Source organism: Benincasa hispida, unplaced genomic scaffold (genome assembly GCF_009727055.1).
Source record: "Benincasa hispida cultivar B227 unplaced genomic scaffold, ASM972705v1 Contig281, whole genome shotgun sequence".
Lineage (NCBI taxonomy): Eukaryota > Viridiplantae > Streptophyta > Magnoliopsida > Cucurbitales > Cucurbitaceae > Benincasa > Benincasa hispida.
This window is the reverse complement of record NW_024064779.1, coordinates 506,253-531,013: the sequence shown is the minus strand read 5'-3', so window position 1 is coordinate 531,013 and position 24,761 is coordinate 506,253. Positions and strand designations below refer to the sequence as shown.

The 24,761-nt window shown below is 33.8% G+C and overlaps 2 protein-coding genes across 11 annotated transcripts in view; one reads left to right on the top strand and one right to left on the bottom strand.

Annotated features, from left to right (window-relative positions):
- Window positions 1-5,715: 5,715 nt before the first annotated feature.
- LOC120069185 (gibberellin 20-oxidase-like protein) lies at window positions 5,716-8,607 on the bottom strand. 2 transcript variants are annotated; one of them, XM_039020870.1, is made up of 2 exons: window positions 8,082-8,603; window positions 5,716-6,439 (listed from the first exon to the last, which is right to left on the bottom strand). In XM_039020870.1, exons 1-2 carry the CDS (start codon window positions 8,444-8,446, stop codon window positions 6,421-6,423), a joined length of 384 nt encoding a protein of 127 aa, XP_038876798.1. In that variant the 5' UTR covers window positions 8,447-8,603; the 3' UTR covers window positions 5,716-6,420. The 2 variants fall into 2 exon arrangements, with proteins under 2 accessions (XP_038876798.1, XP_038876797.1); XM_039020869.1 differs by lacking the exon at window positions 5,716-6,439 and adding an exon at window positions 7,448-7,734 and having other exon boundaries at window positions 8,082-8,607.
- Window positions 8,277-24,761, top strand: part of LOC120069183 (hexose carrier protein HEX6-like) — a 22,540-nt gene continuing 6,055 nt past the window's right edge. For 2 of the 9 annotated variants that reach the window (XM_039020861.1, XM_039020859.1), the window contains exons 1-6: window positions 8,277-8,409; window positions 10,873-11,001; window positions 14,177-14,499; window positions 14,585-16,280; window positions 18,218-18,323; window positions 20,065-20,328. In XM_039020861.1, coding sequence (XP_038876789.1) covers window positions 8,397-8,409; window positions 10,873-11,001; window positions 14,177-14,499; window positions 14,585-15,664 — 1,545 coding nt within the window. In that variant the 5' untranslated portion in view covers window positions 8,277-8,396 and the 3' untranslated portion in view covers window positions 15,665-16,280; window positions 18,218-18,323; window positions 20,065-20,328. Of the gene's footprint in view, window positions 8,410-10,872; window positions 11,002-14,176; window positions 14,500-14,584; window positions 16,281-16,419; window positions 17,547-17,596; window positions 17,834-18,193; window positions 18,324-20,064; window positions 20,329-20,565; window positions 20,639-24,761 lie in introns of those variants that run through there. The other 7 variants (XM_039020866.1, XM_039020862.1, XM_039020864.1 and 4 more) reach the window with 6 other exon arrangements.

Here is a 24,761-nt window from a genome sequence, read left to right as displayed (position 1 = left end):
GCTTACCGCAAAAGTGGGTGCATATCTATTCCTCCCTCCATTCCCATGCCTGTACTCTGTTGCCCCACTGGACGTGAGCATGCACTGTGTTCTAACCCCTCTGCTGAATGTTCAAGAGTCCTATGCTCAGCTCTTCCTTTCTGCCCTGCAGAGGTCCCAATCCGAGTGACCTCCTGTATCCCTAACCTCTCTGGAGTCGGCATCAATCCTCACGCGGCTCGCAGTGCTTCGACATAAGTCTGGAATCCAAGGCATGCACACCCCTCGCAACCCGCTCCTCAGGCCCTGGATAAATCTTTCGATCCTTGTTGCCTCGGGGGATTGCCACTTAGCTTAAGGGCAAGAACTGAGACAGCTTATCGAATTCTGGCTCGTACTCCTCCACTGACATAACGCCTCTGCTTCAGGTTCAAGTAATTCTGCCTGCTTGTTGTATCTGGGTGTGGCCGAAAAGTACTTTCTCATCAAAAACGTTCTGAAATTGTTCCCAGTTGCAAGTCACCTCCAATACGACTCATCTTTCTGCCGAACGCCACAGATGGTCGCAGTTACCAGTCAGCTATTGAAGACTGCCATTGCAGTTTTTGGCTCTTCCGGCAACCTCATGAAAACGAAAAATTTCTCAATGGATGACAATCACAGCTCTGCCTTGGTGGGTCTCCTAACGATCCATCAAAGGGGCGGAGGGTCATTACTTCGAAAAATCCCTTAAATGTTGGCCTCGAGAGACAGGCTCTGTGTGTCCTTTGTCCTGCGATAGGTTTGTCGTAACGACTCGGGTGCACTTAGTTCTTCTGAGCCTGAGTCTGAGCAAGCTGTCCTACATCGTGCTACGGATCAGTTCCTGCAGCTTCCCCATCAGAGCAGTTTGCAACAGCTTCACTAATTCGGGCTTCCATTGCCTTTTCATCCACTTGGGTCGTATGGCGGAATTTGACGCCGCCGGAGCAGTTTGATTACTCCCCTCTCTTTCTGCTGGTATTTTCTTTCTCTAACTGCTTTCCTGTTCTGCGTTTAGGTGGCCATGTCCTATCATAAATTCGCTTATGTTAGCTAACTATTTCTGGGCCTCTCTCAGACATCATGCGTTTAAAACACTACATCACTATCCTGCACATAACACATGAAACTTTCGTTAATAGACACGTACCTGCGATGACGAGGAATTTGTACTGGCCACAGAGACTATCTAACTTACTAGTAAGTCAATCTACAGAACCCAAAAACACGGCTCTGATACCAACTGTAACCAAACACGGGCACTATTGTTCTGACCCCTCTGCTTGATGTTCAAGGGTCTATGCTCAGCCTTCCTTTTCTGCCCTGCAGAGGTCCAATCCTGAGTGACCTCTTGTATTCCTCTCCCCCCTGGGAGTCGCATCAATCCTCACAGCGGCTCGCAGTGCGGCGGCATAAGTCTGGAGATCCAAGGCATGCACCTATCCCTCGCAACCCACTCCTTAGGCCCTGGAAATCTCTCGTCTTCCTGCCTCGGTGGCCACTATCTCATGGGAAAACTGAGACAGCTTATAGAATTCTTGCTCGTACTCCTCCACTACATAAACCCCTGTTTCAAGTTCAAGAATTCGCCTGCTTTTGTATCGGTGTTGGTCGAAAAGTACTTCTCATAAAAACGTTCCTTGAACTGCCCAGTTGCAAAGGTAACCTTCAATATCGATCATCTTTTTGCCGAACGCCACCAGATTGCCGCGTTTACCAGTCAGCTCATGAAACTGCGCAGTGCAGTTTGTGCTCTTCCGGGCACCTCATATAACGAAAAATTTTCTCAATGGATGACAACCACAACTTTGCCTTGGTGTGGTCTCCTAACGATCCATCAAAGGGGCGAGGTCATACTTCTGGAAATCCCTTAAATGTTTGGCCTCGAGAGACAGGCTCTGGTGTGTCCTTGTCCTGCAGACAGTTTGTCGTAACAGCTCGGGTGGCACTAGTTCCTCCTGAGCCTGAGTCTGGCAAGCTGTCCTGCCATCGTGCTATGGATCAGTTCCTGCAGCTTCCCCATGAGCAGTTGCAACAGCTTCATAATTCGAGCTTTCCATTGCCTTTTCATCCACTTGGGTAGTAGGCGAAATTGACGCCGCCGAAGCAGTTTGATATCCCCCTCTTTCTGCTGGTATTTCTTCTCTAACCTACTTTTCTTGTTCTCGTTTAGGTGTCATGTCCTATCATAAATTCGTATGTTAGCTAACTATTTCTGGGCCTCTCTCAGACATCATGCGTTTAAACCACTACATCACTATCCTCGCATACACATGGAAACTTTCGTTAATAGAACGTACCTGGCAATGACGAGGAATTTGTTACTGGCCACAGGGACTATCTAGACTTATATAGTAAGTCAGTCTACAGAACCCAAAACACAGGCTCCGATACCAACTGTAACGACCCGACCCCTTAAGACTTAGGTAAGGGCGTTACTAAAATAAATGCATGCAAAGAATTTAAAACGACGCTCAGTCATCTGAAGGAAACACAAACTGGTGAATCCCGAAGGAAACACAAACTAGTGAATCCCGAAGGAAACACAAAACTAGTGAGCATCTAACTAATCAATGAGGATATTCACACAGTCCTAACGTGCTAAGATTCAACATTGTACGGTTCTAAAGCATACATAAAATTTTTAATACCATGGTTGCATCACATACCCATAATTCTTAACATATTATACATCATCCATGTATAACTTATATCATAAATCCACAACATACAAGTATGCCTCAACGCCAGCAGATCAGACATCGACATATGAAAACACATACTATCACATACTAACGATCAAGCACTTAGGTGTATATGTACATAAATCAGAATTTGTGCCAAAACATACTTTGACTCAAGTTATACTGTTAATCAACAATGCTAATATTTACCATAACATACACTTATCATGCTAGCATACAACTAGAGCCTGACCCGTGGGCAGTTCCAGTGATAAGATTACTTACCTCGAGTCGATACTCTACAGATAAAAATTTTAGAGCACCAAACTATGACGGCAATCCAAAGTAGCGGTCCTACCAACAAAACAACTCTCAAATTTCAGTTGAAGCCATAATTGTAAGACTTCAGGTCCAAGTCCAAACTATCAAGAACTTACTCAAAAGAAGAAAAACATTTCCACCTTCCACGAGGTGCCTCCTTTGACTTCCAAACTCCCTGACGACTTAAGCTTGAAACGAAATTCGATAAAGACGAGTCATAACACTGAACACAATAATAATGGCTAAGAGAACGAAACGAACCGACACAACCTTACCCCAATAGATTTGACGAAGACCAAAACGGACTCGACGTGGCAGGGCGACGTCAGTTGGTAGCGAAGCGGCTAGAGTGGCGGACGCGGGAGAGCTGGATCCGAGATGTCGGTCGGAGGCGGCGTGACTTAACCGGTTGGCGAGAACCGTCATGAGCGAAGGGTGAGGGAAGCAGTATAGTCAAATCTGAGAACGGGCGGCACGTGCGTGGCTAGGTCTGAGACGGCGATCGGAGGTGGCGCGGCTTGACCGATTGGCGAGACGGGAGCAACGGGCAAGGGTTGCCTAGAGAGAAAGAGATGCGAGCGGCTGGGATTCGTTACTGGCAGCGGACGAACGAGGCGGCTGTGAGGAAGATGGGGGGTGCCCTTTTTATTTTTTTAAAAAAAAACTAATAATAATAAAAAAAAAAAAAGGAAAATAGTATATTTCTAATTAAATCCTTTCGTTGACCTACTTTATACTATTTAATCCCTTTCCTTTTTCCAAAAATAATTAATTCCTACCATAACTTTTTAAATTACATTTGAAAATTGAAAAAAATTGTGAATAAATTCCACGACAACACTTAAATCCTTGCATTCATACTTTACATTCAGAATTTCAAACATGTTCTTCAACTAAGGACAATTACTGAAAAGAGAAAAAATTTTACTTTAATAATAAATAATTAAAAAGGTGTGGGGGTGTTACAGTGATGCAACTTATGGGAAGTATTTCAATTTTAGTAACAACGAGGTGGGTTTCTGTTGATTCTTGAAGAATTAAAGAATATACTATTACGCAAGATAACTTCATTTTGTCACCAATTACCGAGGCTAATCACAAGTATAACCCTAATACAAAACTTTTGATCTTTAAATACTGTAAGTGCGATTCAAAACCATTAAATTGGGAACATCACCCAGTTTGACCGAAATGGATAGAACAGCAAAAAAGATAATCCAACCGACCATTTCTAAAAGAAAAAGAAAAAGAAAAAAAAACTGTTTGTTAGATGGTTGTTGGAGGAGAAATTTCGGACCAACCACGGAGCGCTACATCATTTGCTAAATTAATGACGGAATTCTTTAAATTTGTGACGTGTTTTGGTTGCATACGTAGTAAAATTAATTTTAACCAATTTGATGTTATAATTTGAATATTAGCCCAAAATAGGTATAAGTCCAATTAATTGGATTTAAAGACCAGACTCAAGTCCAATTAATTATGCTCAAAGGCCCAAGTCCTGCTTCTAAACAACATCAAGCAAACGTACACATTCAACCGAGAGAGAATCAGAGATCAAGTAGTAGAGATCGAACCACATCGCATCAAAAGTCGATCTTCAAAATCAACGAGCCCAAAGGTTGATCACCTAAGAAGATCAACATTGTTCAAGAAAATCAACCAGCTTAAGATTATAATTTATTTTGAAAATATCAAAATACTATATATTAAAAATTGTATCCACTTTCCACAAAATTAATACAAATACAAAGTTTAAATTCCACGAAATAACTTTCTATTGAAATCTCCTATGAGCAATGGTAAATACGACTTCTGTTTGATCAAATCACCAGATTCCCTAAAAATCGAATGAACCAGTGTTCAGAAAGTTTCGTTGAAAAAAGAAACTATAATAGACAGAATCACGTTGTTCGTAAGAAGTTGTAGGGAAACATATAAGAAACGCAAGAATACGAAGACCAAGAGCATTTTGCGACAAGAAAATCGCCGGCGGTAACGAAATCGGAGACGGTGAAGATGATGATTCTCTCTTTGAATTGAGCAGGCCAGCAATTGAACCAATGAAACATCGTTCTCTCTTTCTCTCGGCTCTCTGTAGCGATTGGGAAAGTGGAAATGGCGGGAAAGAGAAGAACCTCAAACGGTCTATGCAAATTGCAAAGAGTTTTACGGATGAAAAATATATATTTTTTAAAAAATATATAAAATGCATATGTATTAGTTTTAAGTATTTTCTTGAGAAAAAATTTCACAATCTTAGATACTTAAATATTTTATTTATTTATTTATTATTTTATGTCACGTCGGGTAGAGACAAGCATGCCAAAACAAGCATAGCTTAACTGGAATACAATATATATGAGCTACCGATCAAGAGAGCCGTGATTCAAATTCTCCCACTCCTATTGTATTAAAAAAAAATGTTAGAGACGAGCATTTAACAAATATATATACACACACATACATACTTACTTACATACATCCATACATATATATCCTCGTGCTTCGCCAAAAGAACTTAGATTACGTATCAGTAAAGTAACGTTGTGATTCTTGCTCAAAAAACAGATTGAAGGCATTTGAGTTATTGGCTCATCCAACCCAGTAGCATTCATGAGTCGCTTATTCAACTATCTCTCGAAGACTACAATAGACCAACATAAAAGGGCCAATATAACTAGACATTTTAGAAATTAATGAACTAAAATAGACATGTTAAAAGTCCAAAGACTAAAATAGATATTTAATGATATCGGAGAGAGTGGCTATTATGAGCCAACTAGTCCTAATACAAGAATGAAACATTATTACCATTTCAAATATCGATGGTTTAATACTTCATGATTCTAGAGATAAGATATCATTCTAGAATCCAACAAATTCTTTCAATGGGGTTCCAACAATTTTCCCATAATTATGTTCCCTAAACGCCCTATATTCTTTAGTTGAAAATGGCTTATAAAGCCTTGTATTTCCTTCTCCAACAACCTCACTTGGGGCATATATTTCCCTATCATCATCCCCAAATGTCCAAAAGAAAGCCAAAGAAAATCTCTTCACATTTTGCTTCAAAACAACACTATGTTCGGCTGATCTCAACCCCTCACTACTTCAAGCTTGCATAAAATCCCCAATATTTACCAAAAGAGCATCCTCCAGAGGTTTTACATCTATCCACTCATCTCCTTGTTTCGATTTCATTTGAAGCCCCCCGATTTCGTCTTGGAATAGAATCGTCACACAGTCGATGTCGGTATGCTTTCCACATGCTTCGATTTCTTCGCTAGAGTTTCGAGGAGTGTATCTATTTATCCTTATATACTGAACTCAGGTTCATAGAATTTGTTCTCAAAATTATCTCCCATGATCTTTAGTAATAGCTTTCCTTGATAGTTCTATCATTATAATCCCATTATTCATCATGTAGATTGCTGCAAATAAAGATATTAGTTTATTAGGAAATAAGAAAATAGAACAATTCAAACGTTTTAGTAAGTTCTTATACTTTCATTTAGTTGTATCGTATAATAAATTTACAAACTAACTTACGAATTTGTATTTAATAATCTTTCATTTATTTTAGAACTTACAAAGTTAGAATGTAATTGGCCAAATTAATTTTAAATTCTTTTTACTAGATAACTTTGATTTAACTTTTTTGTAGAGGTTAACTTTGTTGATTGTTCAATGACTTGTGAATGAAGTGCATATTTATAAATATTTAATTTGTAAAATATTTTTTTGTATTTAATCACTAGTTAGATTTTAGATTATTTTTAATTTGTCATCTTAATTATTTTAATATAGTTATATAGTTAAACTTAAAATAAACCAAACAAATTTAGAAGAATATTTTTTTTAAAAAAAAATTGAAATAGAGATTTTGACTAAAATTATAATTTTATTTAATCTATTGTTTTAATAATTTGATATTTTAATATTACTAGATTTTNAAATTTTTGAAATAGAGATTTTGACTAAAATTATAATTTTATTTAATCTATTGTTTTAATAATTTGATATTTTAATATTACTAGATTTTGAAATACAATTTTTTTAGACTTTTATCAATATAACTAATTGGAAAATGTTCATTTTTTTTACTATAATATGCTAACTTAAAATTGAAATAAACTAGTATTTTAATATTAAATTCATTAATTGAAAAATTATATATTTTTTTTTATCAAATTATATTTGAGGAACAAAAAATCTTTGAGTTTTAGTTCTTATTTGGTCGCTAAGTTATTTTAAACATTTTAAACCTTTACGTTTAGACAATGATACTAAGTTTTCGAGCTAGTTAACTTGACCAACAAAAAAAAATCAAAATGTTATTAAATTAAATTAAGGCTTTCTATACACCTATAACCTAAATAAATATATTTCTACACATATAGCCTAAATAAATATAATTATACATGTTTGGAATGATTTAGGAAAAAGTATATTTTAAAAATTCATTTTTATTTAAACACCTTTGAAAAAAACTCATTAAAATAAAAAAACACACATGTATTGTAATGTTTTTATATACAAATTTATCTAATTTGTTACATATTAAGAGTGTTTTTACTGATGTTTTTCGGTTGGAGTTGGCCGGTGGCAGTCGGAAGTGGGCCGACAACGATCGCCGAGGTGGCGACCGGAGTTGACCGGTAGCAGTCGTCGAAGGGAGACAACCGAAGTTGGTAGTGGTCATTGAATGTAGTGTCCGACATATTTCCTAGATTAAATTAGAAAAAAAAATGGTAGGTAACCCACGAGTCAAACCCATGAGAAAAATGTAGGAAGCCAATGCTTCCTGAATCCATGTCTCAGATAAGGATTGAGCTTAAGGTGCCTAACTCATCCGATCCCAATCCAAAACAAACAACCCCTAGAAGTTTTATAATCAAATTCTAATTATAAACCATCAACTAAATTATTTCGGGTAAATTTACAATTTAACCTTAATTCTTTACCTAAAAACAATATGTAAAAGCAAAACCACTAATTCTTATCTTAAAAATGAACATAATTTATGATTTGAAATCGTTCCAAATAGAGTTAAGGACCATAAAGTTGACCTACCTGAGTTGAGTGACGCGGTGACCGAAGACTTGTTCCGTAAACCCTAAATCGAAGGCAGAAGCAGAGAAATTTGGTCCCAAAAACTTGAAGCTCTCAATGTAAGGCGACAATATAAATCTTGGAGTATACCAAGAAACTCCTACTTTCAGTTTCCCCTCTTTCCTCTCTTCCGTCAACAGTTCATCGGTGACGGCTCTCAATTTCAGGTAAAGCTCCTTCGAAACGCCATGGTTTCTGATGTAGAAATGCCCCCATTCATTGCACGCCTTGTACAGACACGATCGACTCGATTCGCTCAGATCATCGCAACAATCCATGTCCATTACTGGTAATTCCTCATACATCTCAATTGATTCTTCAGACATTTCTGCAAACCCTAGAATTTGGGGATGTTTGTATGCGATATGTGTATTAAATCGATTCTGATTTTGAAGATATATAATGCTGATCTGAAACTGTACGACATTTGATTGATGGTTGGGTTTTCTTTTTATCTTTTTAACTTCAACAATTGCGGCCGTGAAGCTCGACCACTAATGGTGGGTTAAAACTTTAAAAATACTTTGTATTTAGAAGCAAACTAACAATTTAGTCCAGGTACATTAGGCCCATGCGATTTTTTGTTTTTTTTTAAAAAAATTAAGTTTATAAACATATTTTTAAAAAATTAAGTTTATGGATATCATTTCCACTTCCAAATTTCTTCATTTGTTATCTACTTTTAAAAAGTTGTTTTTGTTTTTATAATTTAGCTAAAAATTCAACCATGTTACTTGAGAAAACATAAATCATAATAAGAAATGTATGATGAAATAATCTTAATTTTAAAAAACAAAAAAACAAATGTTTACTAAACGGGGTCTAAATTTGTTGTTTTGTTATCTACTTTTTATCTATATTTTCAAAAACTAAGCTAAATTTTGAAAATTAAAAAAAAAAAGTATGTTTTTGTTTCTAAAATTTGGTTAAGAATTCAATTATTGTACTTTGAAAGACGAAAATCATTCTAAGAAAATTAGATGAAATATACTTAATTTTTATAAACAAAAAACGGAAACAAAATGGTCATGAGACGGGCTTTAATGATTTATAACAATTTACTTTTTGAACTTTAATAAATAACAATGGTTTAAATATTACTCTTTGGTCTCTATACTTTTGATTTTGTTTATTTTGATCATTGTACTTTCTAAATGTTTGTTTTGGTGTTTATACTTTTAACTTTGGTTTATTTTGGTATTTAATCCCTTAAAAATGAGAGCGAATGAACCAAAATGTTATTTTTTCAATGTAAATCAAAATGAACAAAAGTTAATTACATGAAACAACCAAAGTAGTATTTAAATCAGTAATAACTTTGACTCTATAATTTACATTTTGTGATGATTTAATGAAATTTATTACAGATCAATAAATTGTTCAATAATAAGTTTTTATATATATATAAATTATGAAAATTAAGTCTTTTATGTTGTGAAATTTGACACTTAATTTTGAAAAAAGAAAAATCACACAACAGAGACTAAATTATTATAAATTTCAAAGTATAAAAACTAAATTATTACTTCTATAATTCTATACAAGTTTAGAACCAAAAGTAAAGTTAGTATAGAAAATATATCCTTATAATCTAAAGTTCAAAAACTAAATTGTTAATTTTATATAAGTTTAGAATCAAAAGTGGCTTTAACCAACTTTAGGACTTGTTTGGATTGAATAAAGAAATTTTTTTTTAATCATATTTATTTAAACTCTTTTGATAAAAATTCTTTAAAATACACTCTCAAAAGTTATTTTGGGTAGTTGCCGAATAGTTCAATTCTTTTCAAAATAACTTATTTCCAAAATTAGGAATTTGAAAAATTAAATCAAATACACCTTTAATTTGTAAAGATATTATATTTAGTTAACTTACCCATTTAATTTCTAAACATTGATTTGTAATGATTTGATGTCTTACATGATAACCATTTTTTCTTAAGAATTAAATCTACAAACACTAATTTATTTTGTTTGGATGAGTTTTCAAAAATTGATATGAATTTGACACTTAATAGGCTCACATTCCCGGTGTAGTATGATTTTTTCAAGTCTAGTATACTTTTTAGAGTCTTATGATCGAGTCACAAAAAATGAAGATGCACTAGTTAGTATAAGTAGTAAATAATAATTCTTTTAGCAAAAATGAGCATATCTTTAGCAATCCTTTAAAATTTGTTAGGTTAAATATTTCTAAATAAAGATTAGGTAACCTCCAATGAAAAGATTACTTAGTTGAATTGTACACGGTACTAACTTAGATATCAAAGTCAGTTAGGCTCGACACCACAACTGTACAATGATTTTTTATGCAGGTTGACTTGAAAAATGAAATAAGACTAGGAGAAGGGAGAGTCAATCCCTCGACAATCTTGCAGCGACGAGAAATGCATGTGAAATCCAAGCACCAACACAATTATTAGTATAACCCCATAGTTGATATTTGTCTGTCTTTCTTTCTTTTTTCCACCCAAACTAACTAAAACAACACACCTTACTCTCGTGAGTGACTAAAAAAATCAAAGGCCCCGTCACCAAATTTCAACATTCAAAGTAACTACATTACTTTTCCAAATGTTATGAATAAAATATAATAGTAACTTTCATTGACTAATATATTGATGTTGATATTTGAAAATACAAGTCAATAGAGGCAGCTAAAAGCTTATCATCAACATCTTCTTATATTTATTAATTCTATATATATAGTTTCTTTTTTTTTTCTTCCTTTGAAAAATTCTAACAATGGCAGGTGGTGGATTTGTGGAGGGCAGAGGTGGTCATGAGGATTATAAGGGCAAGGTGACCTTATTTGTGGTGCTCTCTTGTATGGTGGCTGCCATGGGAGGCCTTATTTTTGGCTATGATATTGGAATTTCAGGTCTCTCCTTTCATTTTTTTTCCTTTTCCTTTTTTTTATTTATTATTTATTTATTTTAAGTAGGATAGATTGTTTGGGAGTGATTTTCAAATGATTAAAATCATATCTATCATGTTCAAAATCATTCTAAAACACACTTTTAATCACTCAAAATTAATTTGATATTTAATTTTACACTTTTAAATACATTTTTCATATTATCAAAATTAGTTTTGAACAATTAAAACATATTTAAGAGTAATTTTGAAAATGATAAAAGTGATTTTAGTCATTTCATAATCACTTCCAAACATGCTCTTAATCGTTAATATATGTCAATTGAATTATGCTCGTTTTAGCATCTTATCATAAGAAGTTCTTTGTGTAGTAGTTTTGAATAATATAAGTTTGGATAATTGTTCTTAAAAGTTAAGTGCTTATTTCGTAAAAAAATCCAAATTCTATTTTATGTTTTTAGATTTATTATGTTTAGCAAATATATGTTTGGCAGATAATCCAGATTTTGTTTCTGAAAACCGTTTTTGGATTCCATGATCTAAATAGGCAAAATTTGAATATATTTTCACTGTATCTAGATTTTTAATTTTAAATTTTAAAATGCATAATTATACTAAATACAAATAAAGCAGGTAAAAATACAATATGTCATCTAATAAACTCAATTCATTTTTAAAAAATATAATATGTATTGTGTAATGTATTATAAATTAGAGAAATTTTCAAAAATAGAAAAATAAGAGAAACTATTTATACAAAATAAAAAATTTTAATTTTCTTTGATAAAGACCGATAGAGGCTAATAGAAGTTTATCACTAAGTCTATTCTATCAGTGTTATAAACTAATAGAAATCTATTATTGATACTATGTGATAGATGTTGATAGATATTGATAGAAGTCTATCGATGTCTAATTTTTTTTTTTGCTATTTCTGTAAATAGTTTAACATTTTTTCTATATGTGAAAATTTTCCTATAAATTATATAATATTATAAAATAATAAATACACAATTTTTTTTAAAACATAAATCATATTCATAAATAAATTTATAATTTGTTTTTTGTCAACTAAAAATCAGTGGGTAACTACAACTAGTTTTATAATTTATAAATATACAATATCAAATATATTTTAAATAATTGTTTAAATTAAAATAAAAAATTTGAATCTGCTATAAAATATATATCTAAAAACATGAAATAAAACTCTATTTTCATTGAATCTATTGTTTTCAAATTCTAAGTTTTAAATTTCTTTTCAACTTAGGTATACGAAATTTTAAATTTTAAAATTTCGTAAAAGATTGTGCTAATAGAATCTCACAAGATGGGTTTAAAAGCTATCATGCATGACAAACAACTATGTATGCATTATGGCTAATAATAAATTATCTATGTGGATATTTTTCTCTTCTGCTGAGTTTAACAATATGTACGTAGGAATAGAATATCGAATCTCTGATATTTTGACGTATATCTCTTACTTTAACTAATTAAGTTAAGATCAAGTTGATTACACACATATTTGATTCCTAAGGTTTCAAAATATACGTTTGTAATTCTTGAATATTTTATAATAAGTTCAAAAAGTCATTGAATAACATTTTGTACCTTATTTTAAATGTTGACATGTTATTTTAAATTAAAAATAATAATTAAAGAAGAAGATGGATCACAGAGTGGGAGGGACAAGAGAGAAAAGAAAAATACATTTTTAAAGTTAAAATGTGATGTAAACATTTAAAAAAATAAAAAAAAAGAAGTTACACAGACGTTTAAACCCATTTTTTAAAACCGGAAAACTTATATTTTAAAACTTGAGGTAGCAAACACATTAATTATTGAAAATTCATTAACTGAAAATGTAAATTCAAGTTCCAACACGAGCATAACATAGTTTGTACTATCGATGGTTAGAGATTCGATTCTCCATCCCACACTTTAATTATAATACCTTTTCAAAAAAAAAAAAAATGTAAATTCAAGTACTCAAAAAAAAAAAAAAAAACATTGTTACGAACATGAATATAATTCAAATGACCAAAATATGACTACAATTTGAGATTAGAGGTTTAACTCTCTCGTCACCATGGTATTAAATTTTCCTTGACATCTCTACATTTTCACATTCTATGAGTTTGATATTATCATGAGGGGTGAATCGATATTTCTATTATATTGTAAAAAATCCATGAAACATAAAAAACAATCAACAAAATGTCAGCAATGTGAATATTATAAATAATAAATATTTTAATTGATTTAAAAAATATAAAATGTTTATTTATTAAATTAAATCATTCATTTATTTTTTTTGTTAATCCATATTTTTATCATCATTCCATAAAATTGAGATCTAGAGAGCGTGATTGCCATTTTAAATCTTACCCACCACACATATAATAATAATAATAATAATAATAATAATAATAATAGTTGTGGGTACATTCATTGTTTTAACTATATTATTTCCTCATTAACTGGATTTACCATTTCCCACAATTTTCATAATTTTCCTGGCATCACGTGTTTCATACTCTTTTACTCATGTCACATGTTTCATATTTGTCACATCCACGAACAATTGGTATCATATAATATTCTTATAATAAGTGGGGTTACAAAATTTGTCCAAGTAATCCACTATTTGATCAAGATATTTACGGAGGATGATATGAAAGTAGAATTTAGGCCACGTTTATACCGAGTGGATGGTAATTCATCCATAATAATGTAAAAAATGACCTTTAGATTATTTTTTTTATTCATATGTAATGAATTGTGGGACCTGTCTCGAAATTTATAATCAAATCTTTCGATCTAATTGAAGAATGGAGAGTGATGGGACCGTAGTTGAAAATAATGGAGGAATCAGTACCTTTACCATTATTGTTAATATGAAAATTATGAATTTGTCCCATTTATCTTATATTTATTGTTACTTTAGAATCAAGTAGTAATGGTAACAAAGCATTCATAATTTTAGATAAATGTAATTTAAAACAATCTAATTATTTATTTCAATTGATCAATAAAAATTTGTTCGGATTATACTAATTTTGATTAGAGTGAGTAAAGAAAAACAACATTGTAGGAATGAAAAAAAAAAAAAAACACAAATTATTTCCGAGTTTCACACAAAATTTGTCTGTGATGAACAAACCTATTTCATGAAGGTGGAGTGACATCAATGGAGCCATTTCTGAAGAAGTTTTTCCCGGAAGTAAACAGAAAGATGAAAGAAGATACAGAAATAAGCAACTACTGCAAATTCGACAGCCAACTCTTGACTTCCTTCACATCTTCCCTTTACATCGCCGGCCTTCTTTTCACCTTCTTTGCTTCCTCCGTCACCAGAGCCTTCGGAAGAAAGCCCTCCATTCTCGCCGGCGGCGCCGCCTTTCTCGCCGGTGCTGCCTTGGGCGGGGCGGCCGCCAACGTCTACATGCTTCTTCTCGGCCGTATATTCCTCGGAATCGGCGTTGGTTTTACTAATCAGGTTTCTTTTATATCTCTGGTTGCTACTTCTCAAGTGGTTTGTTTGAGAATAACAATTGGAACTATGATGATTTTTTTTTCACTAGGCGATTCCACTGTATCTTTCGGAAATGTCACCACATAAATGCAGGGGAGCAATCAACAATGGCTTCCAACTCTGCGTTGGAATTGGCGTTCTTTCGGCTAATCTCATCAATTACGGAACCGAGAAGCTCAAGAACAGCTCGGGTTGGCGAATTTCCTTGGCTTTGGCTGGGGTTCCCGCCTCGCTTTTGACCTTTGGTTCCATTTTCTTACCCGAGACACCCAATAGCCTGATTCAACGCTGTGATGAACATCTAAAGGCTAAGAAGATGCTGCAGCGGATCCGTGGAATAGATGATGTTGACGCGGAATTTGAAGATCTTGTGAAAGCAAATGCAATATCGAAGACAATGAAGAAACCGTTTGTGAAAATTACTCGACGGAAGTATAGGCCTCAACTTGTGATGGCAATAGTGATTCAGTTTTTCCAACAATTAACTGGTATCAATGTCGTTTCATTCTATGCACCGATTCTTTTTAGAACCGTTGGTTTAAATGAGAATGCTTCACTGTTGTCGTCTGTCGTGACTGGGGTTGTGGGTACTATAGCGACGTTCATTTCAATGCTTTTAGTTGACAAGTTTGGCCGAAGAGTTTTGTTCACTATTGGGGGAGTTCAAATGTTTATCTCGCAGATTGTAATTGGAAGTGTAATGGCTGCTAAACTAGGTGATCATGGTGGGCTGAGCAAAGGGTATGCGTATTTGGTTCTTGTTTTGATATGCATATATGTTGCTGGTTTTGCGTGGTCTTGGGGTCCTCTTGGTTGGTTGGTTCCAAGTGAGATTTTTCAGTTGGAGATTAGATCTGCTGGACAGAGTATTACTGTGGCTGCCAATTTTCTTTTTACTTTTGCCATAGCTCAGAGTTTTCTATCTATGCTTTGTCACTTGGAAAGTGGCACTTTCTTCTTCTTTGGTGGGTGGGTTTTGATTATGACTGTCTTTGTGTTGCTTTTCCTACCGGAGACTAAGAATATTCCCATTGAGCAGATGGATAGAATTTGGATAGAGCATTGGTTTTGGAAGAGAATTGTAGTGGAACCGGGTCGAGAGATGACCTTCAACAACGAGGCACAGTGATGTACTAAATTAGAAAAAGAAAAGAAACATATAGAATAAGATAATTCGGTTTGTTAGGTATATCAGCATCTATATTAAAGCATTTTTTCACTTATGATAGATGAACTAATTACATAGTACCTGGCTGCTGAAGCATGATGTTAAATTCTGGTGATTGAGTTAGTTTTCCTTTCGGTGTGGAAAAGCAAAACATTCTGCTAGACGTACCGGTGGAACAAAGTTGTATGGCCTCATAATATCTCCCTAGTTTTGACTTGATTCATCATGTGAGCAATAGAACTGCAGAAACTCCCAACATTCATAAACTTGACATGGAACGAGCTAGACAATAACTAGATGCCTCAGCTCCTCCTGCCTTTGGGCTTCTCCGGTCTTCATATTGTTTGGTTATGACATTGGAGTTCCGGGTTTTGTTTTCTTGCTAAACAGCCTCATAGGAGCATGAATAGATGATGTCATCAGAAAGATAACAAACAATGTGGATAAAGATTGGATACTTTCTGGAATCTCTTTACAGTTAGAAAATCCTACAACGTTGCTACATCTATTGCTGGTGAAAGGTTTTAATCTGTACAGTCGGATATTGCTTGGAGATGGGGTTGGTTTTACAAACCAGGTATAAACTAAAACTAACTTGATCATCTCTATCTCCACTTCTATATTTTCTTTGATACGTTTTTCTTTTTCAGTCTGTCTTTTCCGTTAAGGTACATATGCTAGTGCTATAGGAATGATGTTTTATTTCTTGTCTGTAGCTTTCTTCAATATTAATGGTGGTTCAGTGTGATTCTGCTCATCTTTTTGTGAATCCCAGATTTGAGTTTTCAATGTCTAATTAAAATTTTGAGATAAACAAGAATATCAAACCATGGAAATTGGAAGGTAATAATGCCTGAAAGCATGAGGTCTGTCAACAGCAAACTACTGATAGTCAATATGTATAGTGAACAACAAGGCTAGCATACGATTGGTATCGCTTTTTGTCTGTGCTTTCTAGACAACTCGCAATCCTCATTACCCCAAAGCATCATGTGCCTACCAGCTTTTGCTTGGTTCTAATTCATTTGGAGATGGATGATGTATGAGTCATGCCAAGAAAAATTCTTGCTTTTAACACAAAGGAACTTAGAGGTAGCCATGGTGTCTATTTATTGTTATTGAACGATTAGATATACTGTACAATTCAAAGCTCACAGAAAGCTACTCATTAGAATTATGTATGAAATTCACTAAATTTCACTAATTAGTAATGTGATACGTATCCAGTCATGTAAATGCTTATATTTTCTATTTATCTAACTGCTTCCATATCATATTCGTTAATCAATTAACAATTACTAGCTTCCTGTAGTACTAATTTGCAAAACTCCTTGTGTGTGAGTGAAATTATAGAATAAGGAGATACTTATTTCTATGCTAAATCAGAGATAGACAACCAAAATAATGATCATTTGAAAAACAAAGGAAATTATCTTTTTCTACTACATATACTGCAAGAGATCATTTTTCTACGGAATTTTCCCACTATAGTTCGTCAGAAAACACAAAAAGGATTAAAAAAAAAAAATGGTGCAAGATGCAATCTTTTACCGAAATCTCATTCTTTTTCAATCTCATCACTGCCTTTTGCGTCCTGCTCAATTTGTAATGTTATGCCATGTGATAAAGACGACCAAACATGAGTCCCAACCCATCAACTTCCTATATTCAACCATAATTTTCTTTTGAATATTCTTTCACAATGAGTCGATGATTCTTCCACTCATTTATCGTACGAAAGTTAGCTATCAAAATAAATGCTGATCTAGATTAGTTTAGGAAGACATCTTTAGATTTGAATTCTTGACTCTTTCTTTTCCTATATGGCACTGACGCTTTTTATCACATTAAGAAACACTCTAATGAAATTGAACTCTCCACCATTACGAGTAGGATTTTAAAGCCTTGCCTATATATAAAGCTTCCTCTAGAACTTGGGCTTTGTACCTGATCAACAGCCATGGCGGTGGGTCTAGTTATAGCAAGTGAAGGTGTTTGTTACATAAACTATAAAGGACTAGTTTGCTGGGGTCTGTGCTGTGATGTGAGATATTTGGGAGAGAGGAGCAATGAAGTGTTCAGAGGTATGGATAAAAGCTCTAGTTTAGATTTGGTGCTCAGTGAGGTTTCTGGTTTCATGTTTTGCTTTGGACTTAGGTGTCGAAGTTTTTTTGTAATTATTCTCTAGGTAACATCTTACTTAGTTGGAAACCCTTTCTTTGGGGGTGTTTTTATGAGCTGTTTTTGTTTTGTTTTATTTTGTTTTTAGAACAAATAGGCTTGTTTTTGTGTATGCCCTTGTATTCTTCGATTTTTTCTTAATGAAAATGATCAATTCTATATATGTGTAAAGGACTAGTTATATCAAAATAAATACTGCGTCGCCTGTTATTTCACTCCTTGATCAATTAAGGGGGGAAAATAATCTTATCTTTTACCATTTTGGTACATTATTTTGTTAATTCCAAGTTACTATGAACTTTGTTTTAGGGTAATTTTGCTTTTTGGAAGCAGGTGAAGGTGACGAATACAATGGCAGAATGACCCATTTTGTCGTTCTATCTTGCACGATGGCTACCATGGGGGGGTGTTATCTTCGGCTATGACATCGGAAATTCAGGTATTGTCGACCAAAATTATGGAACATGGCGTCTTATGATTATATTGCAAATATAATTTCTCTTATTCCTTCAAGAAAGTTATGACGATTATGCAGAAAACTTCAGCTCTCTGTAATCAGAATATACAAGTAATATGAAGCCATTGATTTTAGTTTGATGCTTCATTAGCTTTCTTCAACAATTCAATATTGTTCCGGCGGTGTAAATTTGATGGAGCCATTCTTGAATAAATTCTTTCTAGAGGTAGACGATTAGATTATTGTCTGCAATAGATACCATGATTAGTCTCGGAACATGGTGGATGCAAAGCTTCATCTCGAAAACATGAACAACCATATCCTGATGGACTAAGAACTCCTTATCGCTAGCACTTTCTCTGAAAACATTTTAAAAAACAAAGAGTACAAAAATACTCCACAAGAAATTTTCGCAAGAAATTCATAATACATTCTCTTCAAAACAAAAACATGCCGCAAACAAGCAAAACATTTGCTTTCTCTTTATCCAATGTTGGACAAAAGTTAAACTCCCACTAGGATAGTCTTTCAATCACACTTTTTTTGTTTCAAAGTAGGAAAGATGCATGGCTGAAGTAGTCCAACATATATGGTTATCTGTCTTACACCAGTCATTCATTTAGTTAGAGATGTCTATTAACAATCAACACACAAATCTTCATTCCAAAGAATGTCAAACCACAAAAATGTATCTTCTCACAGAAAAAACCTTCAATCAGATCATATACCATAAATTCCAAATTTGACTACAACAAAATAGCATACAATCCCCAAAATACAGAAATTGACATATCCGAATAGCTTCAATCAAATCATTCAAAAATATTTAAAACAAAACATGAAGTTTCAAATAACAATTTCAGGGAAAAAAAAATCATCAAATCAAACCATTCAAAATTTTCAATAATTTTCAGAAGTAACAAAACTAAAATAAAAACACTTCCAATTTGATAAGTCCAGGAACATGATGGATGTAAAGCTTCATCTTGAACACGAACATCTGCATCAACAGACTTTCCATCCAATATTTTTGCCGAAGCTGAAACCAAAGAAAATACAACAAAAAAAACCTATGGAAGATGGAGCAAGTGAACATATATGATATTGGATGGAAGATCAGAGGAAAAATCTGTTGCACAGTCATCAGAAATCAAATTTTACAGTACTCAAAAGAAGAAAAAAAGTCAAAATTTACGTGTTAAACTTAAACAATAAGGATAATTGAAAATACGGAACGTAACCTTCCATTTTGTTAATACCAATGTTTTTGAATGCTATTGGTAGAATATTAATTAGAAATAAATGCTTTGGTGGAATGTTGGTGTTGTATTGAATACACATTGAATGGTTGAAGGAAGAAGATGGAAGACTTTGGTCTGAAGGATTTTTAAAATTGAGGGTAATTTTGGAATTTCACATGGACAAAAGGTTAGTGGCAGAAAATTTTTTAGGAAGAGGTCATTGGTAGAAAAGTTTTTGGTCTTTGGGTCATTTTGTGAAATTTTCCAATAAACTATAGGTTATATATTATATGAGATATAATATATAGTTTACTTATATTAATTGGTTAATATTATTAAAATTGTTTTTGAATTTTGAATTTAAAAATAATAACTCCTTAGGGAATTATTTTGATTGAGTGGGGAGTTATTTCCCTTATCTCTCATAAATGTGGCAAAGGGGTTGGAGGAAATGAGAACCTGAAATCATTTTTCTTGGACAGAAGAGTTCTCTCCATCCTAGATCTCCTTCTCCTCTACAAGTTTCTCTCAAGGAAAATAAAATCTCCCTCCCTTATTCCAAAATTAAACACAGAAGCCCACACCCTTTATGTGATTTTCACATTGAGAATAACGAGGAAGACGTTGTGATGGTGTCCTCATTGTTTTTGTTGTGTTCGTGGATTTGTCGAGTTTGAGAGAAGCAGTGGAGATTTTCTCATGTTCGTGTTGTCGGAGAGGAATCGTGAAGAAGTGTTACTTCAAGGGTTAGTATCATTATCCCTTTCCTCTCTGTGTAGATTCCAGTAGAAGCATGCTTAGGACTCTATTATGTTTATCCTGTTGTTTCCGTCACTTTGTGTTTTAAAGTTATGTAAAAACAAAATTAGAGGCACAAATGCATTCAAATGCTTTCGCTTCGGGAATTCCATCCCTTTAGGAGTATGACCAGTGTCCAGATTTGAATTTATAGAAAATCATTGCTTGGAATTTGAATTGGATAGGTTGCCTAAGAGGAATAGATCTATTGGAAACAAAGATCTCGAGAGGATTGGCTTTGATAAGGAGATCATAATTGTAAGCCCTTGTTCTTTTTCCTATGGTAGTTTAGGATCAACTTAAAAATTAAGTCTAGAATTTAGATAATAAATCATTTGGATTACATGACCTATGTATGTTTTGTTGCTAAGTGTTGAAGTTGGTAGTTATACAAGTGCAAGTTCCTTTTTATTTATTTAGTAATTTAGCAACAACTTTGTTGAGTGTTGGAGTAATTGATTATGAGCAGATAATTGGCTAAGTGTTAGGAAAAGAAGGAAAAAAAATTTACAAGTGAAAGAAAGGGGACCTGAAAGAGTGTGAGTTTGTGGAGGAGAATAAATCGTTTTGTTGAAAAATAATTTTGGATTAATTATCTAAAACTAAAAATTAATTAACTTTATAAAGTTGTTTAGGGACGAAGAAGATAAAGAAAAAGGAGAAAAATCCTCATAAATAAGCAAGCAAGAAGCTAGTTGGCTGAATATGATTGGAGGAAGAAAAGATAGATTTTGGTTGGGCATGAAGGGTATTTTTGGAAGGTTGATTCTTCCAATTTACCCGTGCAAATTTCGTGATTTTTGAACCAAATGAAAGCTGAGTGAGTGTACAAAACACCTAAGGCTGCCAGAGTGATTGGAGATTAGAAAAGTTGAGAACACTTGAAGAAAACCGAAGTTGTTCGGAAATCAGGTAAGAAGGATTTCTCAAGGGACTTTGGGGAGGATTTAGGTGCCTAAAATTCTTGGAAAGCTAGTTGGAAGGTCCCTATTGAGTTCCATAAAAGTTATTTGAAGTTTATTTGAATATAAATTGTCACGCCCCCTCCCGAGCTTATATCTTAAACCCAGAAAGAGACGCGAAGGCATTAGACATTACCTTTTTGTAACATCTACTGTCAGACTTGTTTTCCCGTTATAACTCATAGTTAAGCTATCTCATTACAAAATATTTTATACAAGACATTACTGTTAAACAAATACTAAATTACACTCTTACAAAGTTTTCACAAAATCCTATTACATCTGCAATCATTCTGTTGACTGGTTCTAAGCATATCCCATTGTCCTCTTCCTGATACCTGGGGTGGGGGGAATTAAAAAAAAAACATTTGGAAACGTGAGCTGGAAGGCACAGTAAGTGGTAAGTTTGAATTAAAAATAATATTTACTTTTGAAAATATTTTTGGGAAAACAATATCACAACATATGCAATCATAGAATGTATGCTCTCAGTTTGGTAACTGAGACGAAGTTGGCATGATCATATGTTTCTCCAAATATAAAATCATCCATAACTCGGTTTGAGGAAACAATTTCCAGTACCCCAAACAACCCGCCGAATGTGCACATGTCGACAAATCTCGCTAGACATACTCGGGTACGCTGACAATACCAGCTAGATACCTTGACCATCCCAGTCATACGTCCACAAGGTATGCTAACAATAACCCTAGTACAATTTTCAGTTTCCAATTAAACCAAGCATCCAAACAATAAAAAATCAAAACAATCATCTAGATAATGAATGGTAAACCAATAATTATAATCCAAGAAAACATATTTTCAGATCATGCCAAGTTTTCAAAACTATATATATATATATATATATATATATTATTGCTTATGTATAAATACATTCAAACAATCAAAATAAACCACTCACAGTCAACTAGCTTTCCCTTCGAATTTCTCATTCCTTGGATTCTTGATAGTCTTGAAATTTAATTAATAATCTCCTAATTGTTCTCCAAACAACTGTAATCCAATTTATTTGAAAATTGATCTTCAATCATAATCAATTGCGCTTAAATTTCCCCAAACCCCTAATTTGATCTATTGTAGGGTTTACCTTTTAATTTGGTCCTTTAAGTACTTTAAAATTAACCGAAGATCCCAAAATCAATATCCAATAAGAACTAATTCCACTTCAAATTTCTTTGAGCCTTAGTCTTGACCATTTTAGGGTTTTCCTCAATTTTTACCTTAATTTCACTTAATTTTGTGTTTACTCACAATTAAGTCCCTTTAATTATTTAAATTATTTTAATTCCCCCAAATTAACCCAATTTAAGCCTAAAATATCTTAATGATACCAATTAGGACTTAAAACAAACTTGAATAGATTTAATTTTTTCCAAATCCTAATACCATCCAATTTTAGGATTTCACCTTATACCTTAGTTTTAAGTTACCTTGGAATTAACTTAAGATCCCAAATTAATTCAATTTCAACGTACCATCTTATTGAAATTCATGGAAACTTAAATTAAGCTTAGGAATATCTTAATTAAACTTAATTTTGTTCAATAACCCTAATTTTGGGTTTACTTAACAAATTAATCCCTTAATTAACTTCAAAATTAACTTAGGATTCTAATTTCTTCTAATTCCATATTCGAGGCATCATATTAATACTAATTGGACCACTGATCATGCAAAATAGCATCTTGAATTTTCCAGCTTTTAGTGACGGACAATAGATGTCAGATAGAAGTCAAACCTATAAAAGTCAACTCTTTCTTCAACATATAGCCCAAAGTTTTCCAGATTTCGACCAACTTTTCTGGTGAGCCTCCAGCGATCGATTTCTCTCATTCCAGCCATACCACTCTAATTAACTAATACAAACCTCTTACCCATCATCTAAAATATCTTACCTCAAAGTTTGAAGGTCCGTTTTGCCCCAGAACGTCCGGAATCGATCAAACTTCCCACGGGTACCTATTTTCTAGCGAGAAGTTTCAAAATTTAATTTCTTCAATTCCAGCTTATAATAATCAAATTAAAGACCATAGAACTTTCGAAGAACCTTATAAGCATCTTACCTTTGAATTTGGAGCCTCGATTCACCCTTTAAGTCACGAATTAATCCAAAAAACCGAACAACACCCCTAATTTTTTGTTAACTCCGACTAGCTGCGATTTTCTTCTTTTTCTTGCTTGCCCGACAACAATTCCTCAATGAAACTCTCCCAATTTCTTTCCTAACAACTCCTCAAATGTTTAACTTACTTTCCTCTCAAAGAATTGCTCTAAATGAGCTTGTTTCAACTAATTTTCTATCTTCCCCTTTTATATGACTAGAATCTCAAATCCCACAATTCCACCTTCAATTTCCAGCTGACAACTCCTATTTCCGATTAGCCACGACTCCTAGCTGATACATCTCCCACCTTTTGTCCCTCAAATCACAAATTTGCAACTCAATTCCTTGAATTTCTCAAGCTTCATCAAAATCCCCTTTTCCTTCTCATCCTTCTTGGTTTTCCCCCTTTCTCCCTAATTCTTTTACAATTTTTGGTTCAAATGGAACTAGTAGTTACTGAATTTTCCAAAATTTCACTCAAAACCATCAATTTTTCAAAATTTATAAATGTTGACTTTTGATCTTTGCCTGTTGACCATTGACTTTTTATTTGACTTTGACCCGAGCATCTCTAATTCATCCATGAGTGTCCTTTATGAGCTTCACTAAGTTTGTTACCTTTAAATTATCTCGAGTCATCTCGGTGAATCCATTGTTGGTCTATTTTTCCTCCGATTCACCCATTATCTAGATGTTCTAGTCTTAATTTCAAGCTTTCGAGCTCAATATCAACTCATAATTCCCCTTAATAATTTCTCTGAAGGAGTAACTGAAGAGGGAACTTCACAGAAATAGTGTTTTTAAGCTTTGAAAAATTGGGTTGAAGCAGCCAAAACGCTGGCCGAGGACAGCAGCTTAGCCACCCCCACGCACGCCCATCCTGTTGTTCAGTGTCACTCAGGTCGCGTGCGCGTCAACGGCGCATTAGTTGCCCAGTGTCACAATTGCTCTTTCGGAAGCTTCCCTTAGCGATTGTGCGGCACTTGTTCCCGCTCACGAACAAGTCAGCCAACTCGAATACGGACTGCCGGTGACACACCAAGTGCCTCTCGCAACCTCCACCCCCGTTTTAGGGAAAACGGTTTTAGAAAACGGGTTTGGAGAAAAGGTTTTCGGAAGAAGTTTTTTGTGAGTGTGAATAAAGAAAGAAAGATTGTAGTAGACTAGAAAGCAATAAGCAACAACAACAGCTTTATAGAGTACTACTCCGGGTATGAGGAAGTGATGGTTAGTCTTATCCCCATATAGTGCATTCTGAACAAAAAGCCAACTGGCGCCCTTGCATATGCAAAAG